This window comes from Rousettus aegyptiacus, unplaced genomic scaffold (assembly GCF_014176215.1).
Source record: "Rousettus aegyptiacus isolate mRouAeg1 unplaced genomic scaffold, mRouAeg1.p scaffold_m13_p_16, whole genome shotgun sequence".
In the NCBI taxonomy this organism is placed as follows: Eukaryota; Metazoa; Chordata; class Mammalia; order Chiroptera; family Pteropodidae; genus Rousettus; species Rousettus aegyptiacus.
Window position 1 is genome coordinate 51595794 of NW_023416291.1, and position 20157 is coordinate 51615950.

Below are 20157 nucleotides of genomic sequence, written 5' to 3' on the forward strand. Positions count from 1 at the left end.
ATAAATGGAATCACACACCGTGTGGTCCCTGTGTCTGGCTTCTTTCACTGAGCATTGCGTGTTCAAGGTCTGTCTACATTGTGAAGAGTTTTAGGTCTTGCGCTTGGTTCCTTGATCCATTTTGAGTTGATGCTTGTATATGGTATGAGGTAAAGGTCCAGCTTCATTCTTTTACATGTGGCTATTCAGTTATCCTGGCACCATTTGTTGAAAAGTTTATTCTTTCTCCGTTGAATGGTTTTGACACCTTTGTCAAAATCAATTGACCACATAGATGGGTGGGATAACTTCTAGACTCTCAATTCTATCCCACTGATCTACACACCTTATCCTAGTACTGTGCCATTTTGGTTACCATACTGTGTAATAAGTTTTGAAATCAGGAAGTGTGAGTCTTCCAACTTTGCTCTTTTCTTTCAAGATTGTTTTGGCTATTTGGGGTCCCTTTCAATGCCATAGGAATTTTAGGATCAACTTGTTCGTTTCTGAAAAAGCAATTGGAAGTTTAATAGAGAATTTTGATGGGGATTGCACTGAGTCTGTAGGTTTGGAGAGCATTGCTATGTTAACAATATTAAGTCTCTCGATCCATCAACATAGGATGCCTTCCAGTTTATTCAGGTTGTCTTTAGTTTCTTTCAGCAATGTTTTATAGTTTTCAGCGTACAGGTACCTCATCTCTTTGGTTAAATGTATTCTTTCGATGCTATTGTAAATGGGACTGTTTTCTTAATTTTCTTAGAAATTAAGAAATGTATTTTTGTATGTTGATCTTGCATCCTGTAACTTTTGCGAGTTCATTTATGAGCATGAATTTTCTTTTTTTATGGATCCTTCAGTATTTTCTACTTTTAAGATCATGTCATCCATGAAGAGAGGTGTTTACTTCCTCCTTTCCCATTTGGGTACTCTTTTTTGGTGACTATGGCCTAACTGCCCTGGCCGGGACTTACCATACGATGCTGAGTAGAAGCGACGAGAGTGGGTCGTACATGCAGTGGTCAGAGAGGCAACGGGCGAAGCAGTAACCCTCTCGCTCCTAGACTCGGCTCCGGGGAACCCAGTCCAGCTGCGCTTCCCGGACTACGTGTCCGTGTCCGGCCGCTGCGGAGCGCCACCTTTGTCTTCCCTGGGTGTTTGAGGACAGACGGCTTGTGCTTTGGGCTTATTTTCTTCCACTGTGGTTTTCTCCCTGCAGACGGGCCGCAGCAGAGTGTAACTGTTCATTCTTCACGTATGAGTCAGCGCATACGAATGTGGTGGTAGCCGCACACAGCTGGGTGTTTCTTCCTTTGCACAGACCTGTGGCGCTGCCTCAGCTCTGCGCCTCCACGAGGCCCTTAGAACCCAGTTCGGAAGCCCCTTACCCCAGGAAGGCCTCCCTGATAGCTCCACGCGACTTTCCCCTGTGACTTCATTCTCATTTCCGTGTGACCCTCTTTGCGCAGTTCATGCTTCATACACACTCAGGAACTTATCTCTGCGACACGTCCAGCAGCCCCAGGTCTTCCTCCTCTGATGGCGGAGCTCGGTCTTTGGCCGCCTTGGTATTTTCCCGAAGCATCCGGGAGGGAGACCATGGGCTCTGTGACAGGACGGCCTGGCTGGGAAGTCAGTGCCAGCAACTGTCCTTGAGATCTGTTGGTCACCTGATTCACACTGGCAACAGACGACAGGTGCGGGGAGCAGCAGGAGATTATTCTGCTGGCTTCGCTTACTACACGTGCACTCACGCAGCAGCTTACGGTCGGTGTTCCGTGCGCACGCGGACGGCGCGTCCAATGCAATAGCCGGAGCGCGCCGTGCAGCCTCGGTCCGCCCCCCGCGCCCCCGGCGCTCCTGGCTCCTCTGCGGTGACCAAGTAACACTCCCCACAGCTTCGGCTCGCCACTAACCCCCTCCCTGCCCGCTCCATCCTGTTTTTTATTTTGTAGGCGCTTGAATCATTATTTGGATATTAATAAAAACAAATCTTGGCTGATGCTAACCATCTGATTTCCTTTTTTTTTTTTTTCCATTTTGTTTTGTTTTGTTTCTGCACACATTTTCTTTAGCTTGAAATGGCGATTGAAAACCTCCAAAAAAGCGAAGGGATCACATCACACAAAAGCGGTTTACTCAACAGCCATGTAAGTGTATGTCGCCCCGGTGGTCGGCCCTGCCGTGCGCGCGCCTTCACGGGCATTTCAGACACGAGCGAAGGTGGTGGAGGGGCACCTCCGAAGTGCCGAGATGAGGGGAGGCCCCGCGAGAGGGCCGCATCCTCGAAAACACCCCTCCGCAGTGTGGGGCAGAGGAGGGCAGGCGCTCCATCCGCACAGGTAGAAGGTCACAGCACTTGCCTCTTCGGGGCGTCTTGTGGGGATGAGGTTGTTTAACATCCGTGACACGCATCCGGCAATGCCTGGCAGATCACAAGTATTACAACTAAAGTTAATACTAAAATAAGTAACGCTACCGAAAGATGACGCAGGATCGGGGATGTCGTAAAAGTTCTTAGCTAAGTTTCCTGTGATCAGCATTTTGGGGAAAGAAAGGGTAACTTGAGAAAAGCGCAAAGCAACTCGTTCCTGCCGACTCAGGCCGTGCGCGATCTGTGTCCTTCGCTTGCCTCCCGGGGAAGCCGCGATCCTGGTCCTGCACCAGGAGGTGGGCAGCTTGGTGAGCCAGGACAGGGCCGGAGGAGGTGACCGGCTAAGGGTCAGCTGAGAGGACAGCTGAGGTCTCTTCACATCCCTCCCTTCCAAACACTCTCCGTTGAGCTTAACGCGTAACGAAATGGGCCTGCGACTGGCAATTGGAATGTAGGACGGGCCGCGGACGCTGGACCGCGCTGCTCAAGAGCTCAGCTTGGGCCTTGACCCCAAATCCCATTCTCTTGAGAATTAAAGGATCGAAGAAAACGAAGGCCCTCTCAGTCACAACCCTGCCGCCCCGACGAGACTCCCGTTACTGTTTGACGTTCAAAGCGAGGCGTGGCTCAGAAGACAGCGGTTCAGGGGCAGGAGCCCCACTGGGGAAAGGCCCGGAGCCTCTGGGTTTACGGGCCGGCTCAGGCACGGCGGGCCGCTCCGGGCACACGTGACGAGGGCCCCGTGCTCCCCAGCCTCAGAGGCCAGTCACTGGAAGGAACAGCAGCCTCAAGCCAGATGTCTGGAAGGAAAAAAGCAAAACTGCATCAGACCCTGCTTAGGGCCCCCCAGGCTCGCGGGCTGTGGCCGCCCTGGATGACGTCGTCGCCCAGTAGGCACACCTGGGGAGGGAAAACCTTCTGGGAGTGCTTGGATGGAAGACCCCTCCCCCTGGAAGTCCCAAACTCACAGTGCACCCGGTCCTAAAGCCAGCAGAATGGCAGTCTGTTTGGGGACAGGCATTCTCCGGCTGTCAACAGACAGGCTTGACCGTGGCGCGGCCTGCGGGCTCCGCGCGAGGCCACCCCGGGGAGAAGCGAGAGAGGCAGGCAGCGCGGGTGTCCAGCGCACCGTAACATGTCAACGGGGACGCGCCTGGCCTTCCTGGGGGCTCGCGGGCCGCTCGCACCCATGGCTTTCCTAGTGGGAAAACTTCTGCGTCCATTTTCTCCCTGGCGACCTGTGGTTGAGTCGCCTCCTGCCATCAGGAGCTGTGAGGAACAGGAGCTGGGCCGGCGATTTGGAATCCAAGGGAACAGAAGGAGGATCTTTCTAGAGAGCAGACGCCGCAGCAGGGTGCAGCCCGCCTGCAGCCGGTCCTGCAGACGCGCGGGCCAGAGAGAGGGGGTGGACGAAGTGTGTGACCCGCCGCACAGATGGCCAGTGTGTCCCGCTGACACTTGCCACGGTTTCAACTGGCTGGCTGGACCTCTGGCTGGCTGGCTACACTTACTCGTGACAGTTGTCACCGGAGCTGCCTGCAGCTGAGGTCGCGCTACTCTCCAGGGGCACTGGCCACAGTCCCAGCTGCTTTGCTAGCTCAGCCCTGGGACAGACGAGCCTGGCTGCGAGATGCCCCGAGGGCTCGTTCTCCTGGTGGCTTCTCAGGCCCCAGTCACAGTGTCCCCCCCAGCACCGGGACTGTGCTGAGCACAGGGACAAAACAAGAACTCATTCCAGGGAGTTTGGACTGGAGCACAGGAGCTCGGCGGGTGCGCGAGCAAACCCCAGAGCAAACCCCGGTGCGCCCGGGACGCGGCGGGAATGTGGCGGGGAGGCCGGCTCGGAACCGCTGCTGTCTCCGCGGAGCTGGGTCCCTCCGCGTGCTGTCTGGGCCTGCGCGTGTGGCATGGTGCCCAGAGCCCAGGAAGGCTGGCCGGCGCCTTCCAGAGCCAGCCAATGCTGGGTCCCCCGAGCTCCTCATGATGCCCTTGGGGCCAGAAGTGGGCGTGCAGGGTCGAAGGAAGCTTCTAGCCTGAAGCGAGAACCCAGCAGGAGGTGCTGGGCCTTGAGCCATCTCTAAAACGGGGACGGCCTGATTCGGCGGCATGAAAGCCAGGGATGGTTGCTTGAGAGGGAGGAGGCGAAGAAGGTGGCGCTGGGGTGACATCGCCTTCCCCCATTGGGGTGTCGCTGCCGCCTCCACTTGGGGCAGCCACTGTCGTGCCTGCCTGGGCAAGCCTCGGTCAAGGTCCTCAGCCACGGGCAGGAGAGCAGACACGGGCACCGGGGGAACCCCGGCTCCCCTCGGGCTGCCGCCCTGCTGTCCCCAGACGCCAGCTGGAGAAGCTCCCCGCGTGACCCCTGCTGGCTCCGGGACCCTACAGCGCGCTCACCGCATCACTGTCGCAGGGAGGTGGCCGCTGTCTACTAAAATAAACTCCCATTATGTCCAACCCCGGGAGAGGGCCCTGCTTCTAGATGAACCGTATTTAGATTATATGACATTTTAACCAAGAAACACGAACTGTCAGAGATCTCTGATCCTTCAGTGGTGGCCAACCACAGGCTGGTGTCATGACAAAGCTGTCGCCTGTCGGCCAGGCTGGGGCACAGCTGGAGGGGCAGCTTGTTGGGATAGGTCCCGTGTCCTGTAGCCAGTCCCCATGAACGCGGCAAGTGCCTCTAGCCGTGGCCTTGGCCGGGCTGCTGCTTCTGCAGTGGCCCACCCCACCCGGCTTCTGGAGGGACGGGCCATGTCCTCAAGGGCATCACTGCCTGGACCCCTCCCCAAGTCCGCGCTGGAGCGTCCAGGGCCGGGCCCTGGCACCCCGCCCCCTCCCCTGCTCACCTTCGCTTCCCGCCTCCCGTGCTGCCCACCCCTCCCCCGCCACCTCCAGAGCAGCTCAGGCTCAGGCCAGTCCTCCCACCTCCACCATGGCCACCCTGCCCCCAACTTTCCTGTGGACTGTCCAGGCCACCTACGAGCCAGCCCTCAGCCTCCAGGCCACTGTTCTTACTAGGACCCAAGGCGGGTCCAGCACCTCTCTGCTCAGAAGCCCCCAGGGCCCGCCTTGCCCTCCTGGTAGAAGCCAGTCGGGGAAATGACCCGCATGGCCCCCGCCCCCACACTCTGCCCCAGCCACACGGCCTCCTCGCTGTCCCCCCCTCCCCCCACACGCCAGGCTCCGTCCTGCCCAGGGCCTGGGCGCGGGCTGCGCCCTCCACCAGCGGCTCCCTCCTCAGCTTCTTCACGCTTCCTCATCTGTCACTCAGATCACTCTCCCTCCCCGGTAAGTCCTCGATGCAAAAGAGGACACGTAACCACTTATTCTGTGGGAGGCTGCGGAGGTGCCGGGTCCCTCTGCTGTCACCTCTGCTGAGGAGGAAGGTGGCCGCGCCTCCTCGATGTCATGGTAGCTGGACGCCAACGCAGCAAAATCACCCAGAGAGTCTACTTTTAATTTAAATAGCGTGGGGCTGGGGGAGAGGAACCGTCTTCCCCAAATCCTTCTTTTAATACACGTCGCGTCGACCCGTGGGCTGGGTGCTGGCCACGGAGGGGTCCCTCAGAAGCGGTACCCTGGGCTCCCTGGCCTCGGGGGGCAGAGAGAAGAGAAGCCTCCAGCTTCTGCACCCACATGCTGGGGTCCTTTCGCTCTTCAAGACCCCATCTTCTCTGGTCAGTGTTTCTTGAGGCTTCTAAGATCCTGGGGGTGCACGTGTGGAGAGGGAGGCCAGGGACAAGGGAGGGCGGAGGGGATCGCTCCTGAGGCTTCCTGAGCCAGAGCGGACCTGGGAGGGGCAGGGGAGGTGCCATGCCCCTCCCCCCCCACCGCCCGCGTCGTGGTGAGAAGCACGTTTAAAGGACGTTTGAAAAGGAAAGTTCTGAACAACTTGACGGGAAGTAAAAAGTGCGATGTTCTTTTCCCAAAGGGACAACTGAAGAAGACGGGTCTCTTTGCAGGGGCCTTTCTTGTTTCCCATGACCCCGGGCCCACCTCGTGGGGAGCCCTCTGCCCTCGGCAGCTGCCCCCTCCCCGCTCCGTCACCTCACGGCCTCCTTCCTGTCTCCCTGTTGTCATGGACTCTCATGGCCCTATTAGTGAGAGCCATCCCCACCCTGGGGCTACTCGGTGGCTGCACACCCGGCACCCGCCCCTGCACAGTGGATGGTCACAGAGACCCCCCTGTCACTCTGCCCAAGGGGTGGAATGAAGGACCCTCAGGGGTTCATTTTAAAATGGCCCAGGACATGCGGGGCTTAAACGAAATGAAACGGGCCCGGCTGATGGCTGTCAAGGCAGGAGGTCCTGGCTGCCTCTGCTCGCTAAACCTTTCCATGATAAAACCATTTTTCAAAAGCGAGACACAGGCCAACGTCCAGCTTGCGTGCTAAGTCTGTGTGGGGCTAAGACGTGGCCGGGAGTGCGGTGGGGTACAGGCTGTGTTGGGGGGTGCTGCTGTCCCAGAGGAGACACCTCCTCTGGGTCTGGGAGGGTACGGAGGTCACGAGGACGCGCAGGAGCCCAGCAGAGGGGCCGGGGCCAGCAGGGGCTCTGGACGGGAACGGCGGCTCCGACGGGACCACTGCCCCCCTCGAGGATCCTGCATCCTGCCTCCAGGTTCCGCCCCAGGCCGGCCCCTGTGCACAGGGCTCCTGCCTGTCCCCGGAGCCCAAGTGTGCGTAAGGCCACGGCCACGTGTGCTCACACAGCGGGGCGGAAGACAACCCAGCGCAGCCTTTGGGGCACTGCACTCCGGGTTCCCAGGAGTCGGGCCATCATCTGGCCCGCGTTGCTGCCCGTGTTGGGGCTCGGCTCTCTGTGGGGACCGCCCGGCCCTCCCGACGTGATGCCAACCTCTGGGGACAGCGGCGTCGGCTTTCGATGCTTTTCCCGGCCTTAGCCTGAGCACAAAGCCCTGAACGTCAGCCTCTTGCCTGGTTTCCACCTGTGCTGTGCTCTGCTCTGCCGGGGCTGCAGGAGGCGGCGGTTCGTCTGGTTCGTCTCCGTCTTCAACCACAGAGCTCGCAGGCTGCGAGTTTTCACGAATCTTCCTCCTCCTCTTGCCATCAGAACTGATCTCCATTCCGTAGGTTTGGGTGACATTTGGTGTCTCCACGGCGTGCAGGGCGTGTGGGTGTTTGTTTAGATGATTATGAAGACAGATTCTGTGAGGTCTCAATCCTGCAGTTAAGCTAAGGAGCCTGAAGACCAGGCTGGAAATTGAAGGAATAAAGAAGCAGGCGAAAAGAAGCGATTAAGTAACATGCCCAGAATCTCTTGAACCCAAATCAGTGACAGTGGCCTTGAATTTCCTCGTCACTTAGTGGAGGAAAGCACGCGCCCCTCTAAGTGAGTCCGCGCGAGCCTCTTGGCGTTTTGGGGGGTTTTGACAAATGGAAACGTGTCTTTCTTTCTCCAGCTCCAGTGGCTGTTAGACAATTACGAGACCGCTGAAGGCGTCAGTCTCCCCCGAAGCTCTCTTTACAACCACTACCTTCGGCACTGCCAGGAGCACAAGCTGGACCCCGTGAATGCCGCCTCCTTTGGGAAGCTGATCCGCTCGGTGTTCATGGGCCTGCGGACGCGGCGGCTGGGCACCAGGTGGGTGGGGGGCGCGTCCTCCCTCCGCGCTCACGCAGAAATCCAGCCCTCGGAGGACGTGCCTGCCCACACGTCCTGACTGGCGCGCCTCTGGGTGAACTTGGAGTTGCCCCGGACTGGCCAGGGCGGGCCGTAGGCTGTGGTCTGGTTCTCTGCTGCCAACGGCAGATGCGGGTTCTCTTCAGCTCTCTCTCCTTGTTCGAAATTTTCTATAACAGGTTTTTTCAGTAGCTGCCTCTGGGTTATCTGGGAGAGGTGGATTTGTCATTTCGTGATGCGTTTTGCTATGCCTGGACCAGCCCGCCATGGCCTGCCCTTGGCCTACAGCAGCCGGGGAATGTCATGTGCCATAAACGTACCCCAGGCAATAACGCGAACACCCCTCTCAGCAGAAAAAAATGGCCGTACCGTATTCAGAGCAGGTGGCCAGCACGCACATGGCTGTGACCTGCGGCTGGCCAGGCTCGGTGCCTGTGCTCGGGGACGTCACGCGGAAGTGGGGGTCAGGGTGCACTCAGGCATGCTCAGACGCTGGCGTCCCGGCCCCCGCCGCCTTCGATCTCTGACAGACACCATCATGCAGAACCCAGACACGGAACTGGGTTTCTCACTGCAGGACTCCTCAGAGCCTTTATTGTACCAAAATGCAAGAGGGGGGCCTCTGAGAGGGCAAGAATTTCCTAAACCTCTCTGGCCACGGAACAGCCTGTGGGCATGTCCCCCACAATCTGGGCGACACTGAACCGCAGGGCCCAAGGTGCAGGCCAGGACAGCGCCTCCCGTCCGGCGGGACGTCCACAGAGCGCCGACCCCAGACGCTTGCTTTCCAGGGGCAACTCCAAGTACCACTACTACGGGATCCGTCTGAAGCCAGACTCGCCCCTGAACCGGCTACAGGAGGACACCCAGTACATGGCCATGCGGCAGCAGCCCGTGCATCAGAAGCCGAGGTGGGTGACCAGGGCCGGGGCCGGCCTGAGGAGGGGCATGGGACCTGGGTTCCACTAGGGGGAACGCAGCGGGGTGCTTGTCAAACAGTAAATGCACCCATACGAGGGGACTTCCATCACACGGCGGGAAAATGAGCCCCTAACCGCCTCGGCTCCGGCGGGGCAAGGCATTCACCTCCAGGGGCGTGAAGGGAGGCCAGCAGGACTCAGGGCTGAGGCTGCAACCTCCCCCCGCTGGCAGGGCTTCCAGAGCCTTCTCTTTTTAAAATGCTATTTAGAGCAGTTTTAAGTCACGACAAAATGGAGCGACAAGTGCGGAGACGTCCCGTATGCCCCTGCTCACACACGTGCCCAGCCTGCCCCACCGTCGACCCCCCAGGGCGGCGCACTGGTTTCCACTGGACACGCCGTCATGCCCCCGAGTCCATGGTTTCCACGGGGTTCGTCCTGGTGCCCTGCACCCTGTGGGTTTGGACACATGCGCAATGACACGTGTCCATCACATGCGTCACACGGAGTGCTTTCACTGCCCTAAGAATCTTCTTTGCCCCCCACGATTCATCCCTCCTTCCCCCCTACCCCTGAGAACCCCTGATCTTTTTATCACCCCCGTAGTTTTGCCTTTTCCAGAATGTCATAGAGTTAGTATCGCAGACCTTTAATTTTTCAACTACTAGGAAAAAAAAGAGACAGAACACTGGAAATACCCCAAGAAGCCAGGAGAAAGAAGCCTGTAGATTTAAGTTGCTGCTTTTTCCTGACATTTTACTCAATCTTTTAAGACAGGGTTCTGGAAACTTCTCTGTAAAGGGCCAGAGAGCAAATATCTGGGGCTTTGCAGGCCAGAGGTTCTGCAGTTGTAGCATAAGGGCCACCACGGATGATTTATAAACGAATGGGTGTGGCCATGTGCCAATAAAACTTTATTTACAAAACAAGCAGCAGAACTGGCCCTCAACAGACAGCCAGTTTACCCTGGTTCAGGTTCCCACTAGAATGCCACCTCCCTAGCAGCCTCCCAGTGTCCCAGGCCCCCTCTCCAGAGTCCAGGCTGCTCCGGGGCAGGGACCATGCCTCCTTCACCCCTGCATGGCACCTTCACGCCTCGGCCAGGCTGCGTGACTCAGAACCCCATTTCAGCTGCTCTGAAGTGTCTCAGAGACTCCCGATCGCGTAGCCAATCATGGGATTTGGAGGTCACAGAAGAGAGTCTCTGAAACATTCTCCAGAGCCAACACGTCGGAATGGAACCGACAGTGCCCTCCACCCTCACCATCGGCAGACATGGACTCCACGGCTTCCCGCTGCCCGGTTTTGGCCCTCGCGGACTCCTGCGGCTCCGTGTCCCAGCCAGTGTGCCGTTTTAGGAGCCGCGTGTCTCATGGCGACAGCCTGTGCTGTGTGCACCTGGAACCGCCCCCGAGTCGGGTGGCACACACATGCCTCAGCGGCGTTTCTCCCTCCTCAGAGCCAGCCTGGCTGTCCACAAAGAAAAGCACCCCAGTTCTGGCCAGGACCCCCGCCCTGCCCTTCCCACCCACCTGCCAACTCCCAGCGTCCGTCTGGGTTCGGAGGGACCAGGCGCCCCAGGAAACCCTTCCCTGTTAATGGTCCTCGATTTGCTGCCCACACAGGCTGTCCACTGCTTTCTGGCTCAGGGCAAAAGGACAGTCTCAGAATGTCCTCCAAGACCAAGGAATAGTAAGATATTTGTGATTCTATGTGAAGAAGTTCACTTATCTTCTAAGGGAGGAGTATTAGAATATTTATACACACACATATAAGCAACCGAGCGTCCGATGGCAGATGAACGGATAAGCGAAGTGTGGTCTGCACACACAATGGGATAGGGTCCGGCCTCAGGAGGAAGGACATTCCGACACGTGTGACAACGTGCATGGACCTCGAGGACACTGTGCCGAGTGAAAGGAGCCAGGCACAGAAGGACCCACACTGTGCGCCCCCACTCACGGGGGGTCCCCAGGGGAGGCAGATCCACAGAGACAGGAAGCAGATGGTGGGGCCAGGGGCTGGGGGACGGGAGGGCCGTGAGCGTGTGATGGGGACAGAGGGTCAGTTTGGGAAGATGGGGAAGTTCTGGAGGTGGACAGTGGGGACGGCGGCTCAGCGATGTGAGTGTGTTTAATGTCACTGAGCCACGTGCTGAACAATGGCTAAAACGATGAGTGTTTATGTGTATTTTGACCACAATTACTTAAAAATTACACACACACAGACACACACACACACTCCAAACTCCATGCTGCTCAGCCCTCTGCTCCTTGGGCCCCTTCTGGGCGGTGTTGCTGGGGCCTCATGATGCTCCATATGTCCCCTGCCTAGGTACCGGCCTGCCCAAAAGACAGACAGCCTTGGGGACAGTGGCTCGCACAGCAGCCTGCACAGCACGCCGGAGCAGGCCATGGCCGCCCAGAGCCAGCACCACCAGCAATACATAGGTGAGCGGTCAGCGCCCCCCGCCGGGCGCTGCGAAAGCTCGGGCCCCCTCGGGCGCCTGGTGCCTGTGGGCTTCAGCACCAGCAGCGTCCAAAGGGCGCTTCGACAGTCTTCTAGCTAAGCCTTCTTTGTGGCCTCCCTGAGGTTTTAGAATGATCAGCATATGCCCCCAAAATTAATATATTAAGAGAAAATCAGAAAAATAAGTAAAATAAAATGCCCATCAGAGAGACGCCCAGATGCCCTGTTTTAAAACCTGCTGGCTCTGGGGCAGCAGCAGGATTCGGCTGCCCTCCTGGGTTCATTTCCTCAGTTACCTGGAACATTTGGGGTGCTTGGGACCCCTAAAACTGGGTCTCTCGCGGAGATAGGTGTCATAAGCATGCACGCGCTGAGACGTGAGTGGCCTTGGTGTACTTTCGGGGTACTGCCTGAGCCTGGATGGAGCTCTCCTGTGTTGAGTCTTCTGGAGAGATCGTCAGGCCCAGAAAGTCACCACAGGGCCAGCCTTGTCCCCGGACGCGCTGCCCTCACGCCAGGGTGATGAGAGCTCACTATGTCACCGGCCTGGGTTCAGTACTTTGTCTCTCAGCGTATTTCATGTTGCCGGGGGTGGGGGGGTGACGGTGCTGTCCCCATTCTGCACCTGAGGGAACCGAAGCTTCCCGAAGCTGTGTGACTGCTCAGGGAGGCCAGGACGCCGCCCCGGGGCTGGCGAGCAGTCACCGGCACTGCGGGCCGGCGCCCCCCAGCACACGGGCCCCCCGCCGGCCTCGTGCGCGCGGGCCTGCTGCAGGTGGGCCGACAGCGCTGCTTCTGTCCTCCCCAGATGTCTCCCACGTCTTCCCGGAGTTCCCAGCACCAGACCTGGGCAGCACCTTGCTGCAGGAGAGCGTCTTGCCCCAGGACGTCAGGGCCCTGCAGCTGGCCTACCGGCGCCACTGCGAGGTGACCGCCCCCAGGGCTGCCCGGGGAGAGCCTGCACCCAGGCCATGGGGCCTCGGTGGGCCGCAGTGCCCCCTAGGGCCTGGCTAAGAGCCACGCATGCCCCCCAGGCCCAGCACCAGAACCGCCAAACGCTCAGCCATCCCCAGCTGTCCCCGACAATATGAAGGAGACAGGAGTGGCCCCGGGTCCCTCTAGCCAAGCAGCAGATAGGATCTCAGCTCCCTGGACGGCATCCCTCCGTCCATCCCCATCCCCTCTGTGGCCTCCGGATTTCAGAAGACACCCCACCTGCAGCCCGTGCCACGGCTGCTTGCTCGGCATGTCCTGATGACGTGTGATCCGTGGACTTAGTCACTCGCGCATTCAGGGCTTAACCGACTGTTCTCACTCCCAGGCAACTTTAGATGTCGTGATGAACCTCCAGTTCCACTACATCGAGAAGCTGTGGCTTTCCTTCTGGAATTCTAAAGCCTCCTCCGGCGACGGCCCCGCCTCTCTGCCAGCCAGGTGCCTGCCATGTCCCCCCCAGACAGGCCCGATGGCACCCCCGCTGTGACCCGCAGACAAATGCGTCAGCTTTCTGAGATTTGGTGCTCCCCCAACCCCAAAAATATGTCCTGTTTTTGTACTTCTAACAGCTGATTTGCAATTCCCATTGGCCATTCACTTGTTTCGCGTGAGTGATTTAGAGGTGACCATGTGCTGTGCCAGAGAAGTCACCTCAGCTGTAGCCACAGGGGAGGGACAGTGTGGCCCGCGTGGGGAATCTGAGGCAGGGCGGGCACGGGCACTGACTCACCCTGCGCCCCCGTACCCCCGCAGTGACGAGGACCCGGAAGCCGCCGTCCTCCCAAAGGACAAGCTGGTGTCTCTGTGCAAATGCGACCCCGTTCTCAAGTGGATGAGGAGCTGCGACCACATCCTCTACCAGGCCCTGGTGGAGATCCTCATCCCCGACGTGCTGCGGCCGGTGCCCAGTAAGCCGCCCCCTCGCCGCCGCCTCTCCCTGTCCCCGTGCCCCGCAGCTGCCCCGTCAGGCCAGTACAGATGTGGGGTGCCCAGAATCCGGGGAGAGCAGCGGCTCAGGCGCCCCGGAAGACGTTCACCCTTGCCTGCATGTTTTCCTTGTCACTGGCCCAGGGAGAAAAGGAGGGAGGGCCCAGGCGGGGTGGCTCCAGTGAGCACTGCCCGCCCTCCGGCCACTGCCCGGGCCTGGCAGGGCTCAGGGCCTAGGCTACTGCCCAGCGCTGTGAGATTCCGGGTGACATCCCGTCTCCGACATGCCCAGAGGAGATTCTAGAGGATGGGGCCGAGGTCCCAGGACGCCCTTTCCCTCCGGGCTGTGGTGTGGCTGGCAGCCCTGGGCACGTCTGGGTGGGGTTTTAACCCGTCTCCCCATCTCCCCGGGTCAACCCGGTGCTGAGCCCAGCTCCCTCCTAACCCCTCGGCGCTTCAGCACTTCAGCACCGTGGGCCGGTTCCACAGGCTTTCTTGCTGCTGTGCGGCTGCTGATGTGCTGGGGACCATCCCAGGGCCCCCCACCACCACCACCAGGGGGCGCCCACCAGGCGGGCCCCTCCCTTCCAGGCTCTCCCGCGGGCTCCCAGCATCCTGCCACCCTGCCCCACCTGAGGAAGGGCAAGGAAGCTGGACGGCCAGGCCTCGCCCTTAGCTACGGCAGAGGGCACCAGGTCACGCCTGGCAGGCGGCCCACAGATACCTGTGTACCCGCTCGGATAGCCCACTCCCACGGCCCCGCCCGGCCCACAGCTGTTCGGTATAGCAGCTGAACGTCCATGTTAAGGTCCGAGTTTGGGGCAGGTTTACTTTTACTTTGGGGAGATTTTCTTTAAGTCTTATTATCTGTTTCTTATTGTAAGCCATCTCCAAATACATTCGAAAGTTGGTGGACTATATTTTCGTGCATGGGTGTCAGGGTTTCCCAGGCTCACACTGGGCCCGGGTCACTCTCTGTGGGGCGTCCTGGGTGCTGTGTGGGCTGCGCCCCCACCCGCTCGATGCCAGGAGCACCGCTCTGACAACCACAGAGGGCCCAGACATGGCCAGTGTCCCCTGGGGGCAGGGTCGCCCTAGGGGAGAACCAGATGAAAAGAGACCGGTCTGGACGGGCCCAGCTGTCACCCCCCGCCGCTGCCTGCCGGGTAGCGCGGTAACTCTCACTGCGTTTCCGCCTCTCACACTGGGCGCTGACCCTGGCGCGCGGGCGTGGCCTTTGCCACTGCTGATGCCCGGCCCGCTCTCCCAGGCTCCTTGACGCAGGCCATCCGGAACTTCGCCAAGAGCCTGGAAGGCTGGCTGACGAACGCCATGAGCGACTTCCCGCAGCAGGTCGTCCAGACCAAGGTAAGCGCGAGGCGCTGTGCTGCGTCGGAGGAGCAGGCCGCTGGGCGCGAGGGAGCTGGCTGCCCCCATGTGCCCCGAGGAAGGTGGCCCCCTCAGGAGGCCCTGAGCATGCGGTTGGCGTGGGACAGGTGCTGGCAGGGAGAGGCATGGCAGAGGATGCCATCCGACGTGACACCCCTGGGTCAGCTCACGACAGATCTGCGCTCGTTAGGGGAGGGGACTTGATCTGGCTTCACCCACGCCACTGTAGTCTTGGCCACAAATCAGGACTTAACGTGGGCCAGAGAGAGGGTGTCCTTTTGAACCATTCTCGTGAGTGTTTCTTAAGAAGCCACAGCCGCTCGCGGCGGAGGCTGGGTTCTGGGCATCTGGTCTACCCGCCTCCAGTCAGGTTGCTCTGTTTCGACGACGCTGCCCGCTGCAGTCGTTAAAAATCACGATTCCCAGGCCACGCCCACGAGTTCCCATCCCGCGGTGCCCAGCAGCCCCTACGTTCACCGACCCTTCAAAAAGCCGAAGGGATTGAGTTCTAACCGCCCGTGCCACGGCGCCTGCTGTGGATGCCACGTGACACGTTGGCGACACCTGTGTCCTTCTCTGACTCTCACTCTTCGGGTCCCCGAGACGGTCAGAAGGCTGGGTCCCTGAGCCACCCCCTCCAAGGAGCAGTGAGAAGGCTGTGGGCGCGCGGGCGGCTCACCCTCTCGCGTGGGCCTTGGTTGGTCGCAGGTGGGCGTGGTCAGCGCCTTCGCCCAGACCCTGCGGCGCTACACGTCCCTCAACCACCTGGCGCAGGCAGCCCGCGCGGTGCTGCAGAACACCTCGCAGATCAACCAGATGCTCAGCGACCTCAACCGCGTGGACTTCGCCAACGTGCAGGTGACTCCCCAGTGCCGCAGCCCCGGCTTGGGGCCGGGCCGCAGAGCAAGGGCAGCGCGCGTGTGTCCCCAGCCTAACCTGCACCCCCAAAATGCAGCATGTAGCAAACCCAGCACGCACATTTCTGCCGCGTGAACCGGATTCAGGGGCGGACCCCCAGGGGCCCGGGCGTCGCTCCTGATCTCAGGTCACCCTGGCACCCAGGAGCTGGCACCGTCGCTTTGGTTCATTTTCTCCAAACATGTGCCTTCCCGTTGCCATGGTCACGGCCCTTTCTCTGGGCTTAGAAGGGCGCGGGGCCGTCAGCAGATGGAGGCCGCTGCCTGGAGTTTATCCGCTAAGCAAACACGTTCCAAGAGTGACCACGCAAAAGCAAGCCTGCAGCAGGACGTGGCGGGATCCGAGCTGTGGATCCAGGAAACCTGGATTTGAGTCCTTAGCGCCTGGGGCAGCTTCCGTCTCCGCCCCGTGAAGTGGGCACGGACGCCCCTTGGCTGCAGCTGGAGCAGGCCAGGGCGCGGAGGCGCGAGGTCTGGCGAGGTCTGGCCGGCAGCGGGTGCTCGGTCGGGGCAGGCGTGAGGGGCGGTCCCACCGGCCCGACGCTCGGCCTGAGCCGCCCGTGCTCCCTCAGGAGCAGGCCTCGTGGGTGTGCCAGTGCGAGGAGAGCGTGGTGCAGCGGCTGGAGCAGGACTTCAAGCTGACCCTGCAGCAGCAGAGCTCCCTGGACCAGTGGGCGCGCTGGCTGGACGACGTGGTCACGCAGGCGCTGAAGCAGCACGCGGGGAGCCCCCGCTTCCCCAAGGCCGCCCGGCAGCTCCTGCTGAAGTGGTCCTTCTACAGGTGGGTGTCCCGGGCCGCACGCCAGGCCGAGGCTCCGGGACCATCCGCCTTCGGCGTCCCCGTCCCCACCCGCGGGCCTCGGCCTGCTGGCAGGTCCCCGGGGCCCGGCCCGAGGCCCTGTGGCCCAGACGTCGCCGTCTGGCCCCCTGCCAGTGTTGCCTGTGCTCCCTGGCAACACCCGCAGAGCGTCAGTTAAAGAAGTGGTTCCAAGGCATGGCCCCCAGGACGAGGAGAACAGGAGGGCGGGTGATGGCACGTGGCAGACGAGAGCAAGGGTTGGGGAGACGGCGTGAGGCGGTCCGTTAGGGCAGCGAGCCAAACGGGAAGAACCGTCCGGCCGTCAGTCACCCACTGCCGAGCGGAAGCAGGAGGCGGGAATTGGCCTCGGTCCCCCCCGCGGTCCCTGTGTCCCCATGGAATGCTCCGGGCAAGGGTCAGGCGTGTCGAGGGAATATATTTTTTAAGCGTATTTGTAAACATAGTCAGTCATGACTATATGTAAATATAGAACTAATTATATGTTAATAAATATGAAGAGATTATTTCAAGGACGTGGTTGACGCAGTCTCGGAGGCCGTGGAGCGCCCGGCAGCTCGGAGGCCCTCAGGTGGGGGCCGACAGTGTGGCCACAGTGGGACTTCCTCAGGGAAGGCTTGGGTTTGCTCCGAAGCCCATTTGGCTGATTAGATGAGGCCCACCCACGATCTGGATGGTAATCGTCACTTACTGTCAACGGATGATAGATGTGGCCCACCCCCACAAACACCCTCATGCGACACCTGAGCAGCATTTGAGTGAATAACTGGGTACTATAGCCTAGCCGAGCCAACACATAAAACTAACCATCACAGAAAGTAAGCATGAGAGAGAAAAATACAAGGAAAGAAAGAAAAATGTGAAAAAGAACTCATGGAAGAAAAATGAAAGGATCCAGAAGGTTCAATATCCAGCTGATAGGAATTTTTTTAAGAGACAGAGAAAATGGAAGGAAAGAAAACAATAAAAACAATCAAGAAGCTGTCTCAGAACCGGGGGGCACCAAGTCGAAGAAGTCGCCAGGATTCCAGCACTGCGAGTGAGCTCCTCCCCCAAGGAGCCTCCCTGTGACATTTCAGAGCCCCAAGGTCAGGAGACAGGCAGCAAGGCTTCCCAGAGAAAGCAGCGGGCCAGGTGAAGGCCTGGGAACCAGGACAGTATCCTCCCAAAAGAACTTGAACCTACACCGCAGGTGAGCAGCGTCTTGAGGATTCTCAAGGAAAACCGTGTCCAAGCTGCGATTCTAGCCGTGTAGACGGGAGCCAAGAACCGGGCTCCGGGAGACACACGGCCCAAAAAATGGGGACCATGCTCGCTGAGAGCAGCCCTGCTGTCAGCTGGTGACAAATCCGTGGAAAGCCGAGCACTTTTTAAGGCGGCAGTTAGCCCAGGAAAGCGATAGCTGTTCTAAGGCTGTCAGGCCGTGTGCGACCCAGCCCATCGGCCAGCCGTGGCCAGCGGATCGGATCACCCTCCTGCTCGTGCGAATGACGTTTTACTGCCACTCGGCCATGCTCATTCGCTCAGGACCCTTGGTGGAGTTGGGAAGTGTGACCGTGCGGCCACGAAGCTGAAAATATTTAACGTCTGGGTCTTATTAAAAAAAAAAAAAGTTTGCTGGTCCCTCGGCCAGCTGCCAGACTCTGTCCTCGCGCTCTACCCTGGCCTCGCCACCTCGGGGCCTTTGCACTGCCCTCCCCCTGCCTGCGACAGCCTTCCCCAGCGGGCCCTCTGGCCCCCAGAGCTCCCTAAGTCACGGCACGGCCCTCTCCGTCCTCTGTCCCCCACGCCCTGCTTTATCTCACAGCCCCTGTCGCCTCGCTCTCTGCCCATCTGCTGTCTGTCTCCTCAGTGGCCAAGCACGGTCCCCGAGGGCCGGGACGTTGCTTTTGTCCATGCTGCACCCCAGCATCTTACTGCTGGTTGAGCGAATGCACCAGGAGGGAGGTGTGAGCCCAGCGCTCCACGTGGCTCAGCCGCGAATGTGACACCCCATCGCCGCAAAACGGAACGCCGGTTTAGCCCCAAAGTGACGAAGCAATGTCGAGGTGGCGGACGAGGACGGGGGTGCACCTCTGCGTCGTCCGCGGGCACAGAGACAGCGTCTGGAGGCCCGAGCCGCCCCCAGGTGGGAAGCCGCAGGGAGAGTCAGGACCTGCGGAACGGAGAGCAGCAGGATGTGTCACGGCGCAGAAACGTGAGAACGAGGATGAGAACCGGCTGGGAGTCGAAGGGGGGCGTCGCCTCTGCGGGGTGCGCTGCTCTTCTCCGCAAGGCCCCAAACGCCGTCTGACTTTGTTTCATTAGAGTTAAGGCACTTATTTCTGTGGAATCCACCAGAAAACTGAACGAGCGGGCAGGGCCTTGGCATGGGACCGCCAAGCTCTGGCCAAGCTGCTCCGGGAGCAGGCCTGCGGTGCTCCTCCTGGGGAAGCTGCAAGCCACATGGAGAACCCGGAACATTCCGAGACCGCGGAGGCGGAGCAGAAGAGAGACCGAGCCCGGGGCGGCGGGTGCGGAGTCCAGCGCCCGATCCACGGGGTCAGGGTATGGGGGGCTTCGGTGAAAGGGGGCCGGGACTGAGCTGGGTGGGCCACAGAGAGGCCGTGGGACCTGAACAGGGCCCCAGGAAACAGCGTTTAGATCGCCTGGACGTCAGCAGTGTCCAGCGTGTGTGACCCTGCGGCTGGCAGACAGCGTCCGGGAGAAGGGAGCTGGGCAAACAGAGCTTCCCGGGGTGGGAGGCGGGCAGGGGCGACGGCCTCCTTCCCAGGGCCCGCAGGCCACGTTCGCCACTCTGCCTTTAGGGGAGCGGCCATACGGAACCGAAGAAGCTTCTAGAGAGAAAACCGTGGGCCCTTTCGCTCTGTCCACTTAACGCATGGCCTTGGGGTTCACGAACATTCTCCAAGTGACCTTCGCTTTTGAAAAGGACAATTTGGACATAGACAGTCACCACCCAGGCTCCCTCCTTGGTTACCGTTCCTAATCCACCTCAAAGCCACAGCCAGCTGAAGCCAGCTTTTTCCATGGCTGAACAGAACCGGCTTCAGAGTGTGTCCACACACTGGCCCAGGAAGACGCAGAAAGAATCAAACGGGTGTCCTCGGCTGTCTTTGCTGACGCACCTGCAGCCCCGCCCACTGTTACTACGCAAGTTTTAGGCATTTTCAGCCTACTAAAAGCTAAACCGAGGCACATTAAAATTTCCAAACGTTTATTTGAGCAAACATCAGTTCGCATTGGGCAGTGCCAAACCCAGTGTGATGGACGGCCTCCAGGGACGGCGCGAGGGAGGGGTGTTTCTAGAGAAGAGGGAGCCGCGCAGAGGCGTGATTTAATTGGCTGCACAAAGCAGGGACGCGGTTCGATTCGCTCCAGCTCCAGCGACTGTCTTAACTGGCAACCGGCCGTTTGTGGCTCGTTTTAAGTTTCACTCTGCGCGTTCGTTCACTCCAGCTTAGGTTCGGTTCACTCACTAGGCTCAAGGCATCGCAGCTGCCTGGTGTGATGACCGACCCCCGTAGTTACTGAAATCGTCTGTAGTCACATCACGCCTCTGTGTCTTCTTTCCTTGCTGCAGTAAGGTGCCCGAGAGTGGGTGAGCTCTGAGATGGGGCACTTGGGCATTTGGGCTACACAGTAGATGTGTTTGTAGGCAGCGTTTCTGGTCAGGTGCCATGTGATATACTCCCCTTAGCTCAGGGGCGCTTTTTCCTTTAA

The 20157-nt window shown here is 59.7% G+C and overlaps 1 protein-coding gene across 1 annotated transcript in view; it reads left to right on the forward strand.

The window, feature by feature from the left end:
* Positions 1 to 20157, forward strand: part of RFX2 (regulatory factor X2) — a 77323-nt gene that overhangs the window by 53073 nt on the left and 4093 nt on the right. Inside the window, exons 6-15 of the mRNA XM_036233367.1 lie at positions 2055 to 2129; positions 7779 to 7960; positions 8791 to 8910; positions 11254 to 11369; positions 12197 to 12315; positions 12710 to 12822; positions 13138 to 13292; positions 14582 to 14679; positions 15409 to 15558; positions 16190 to 16398. Coding sequence (XP_036089260.1) covers positions 2055 to 2129; positions 7779 to 7960; positions 8791 to 8910; positions 11254 to 11369; positions 12197 to 12315; positions 12710 to 12822; positions 13138 to 13292; positions 14582 to 14679; positions 15409 to 15558; positions 16190 to 16398 — 1337 coding nt within the window. The remainder of the gene's footprint in view (positions 1 to 2054; positions 2130 to 7778; positions 7961 to 8790; positions 8911 to 11253; positions 11370 to 12196; positions 12316 to 12709; positions 12823 to 13137; positions 13293 to 14581; positions 14680 to 15408; positions 15559 to 16189; positions 16399 to 20157) is intronic.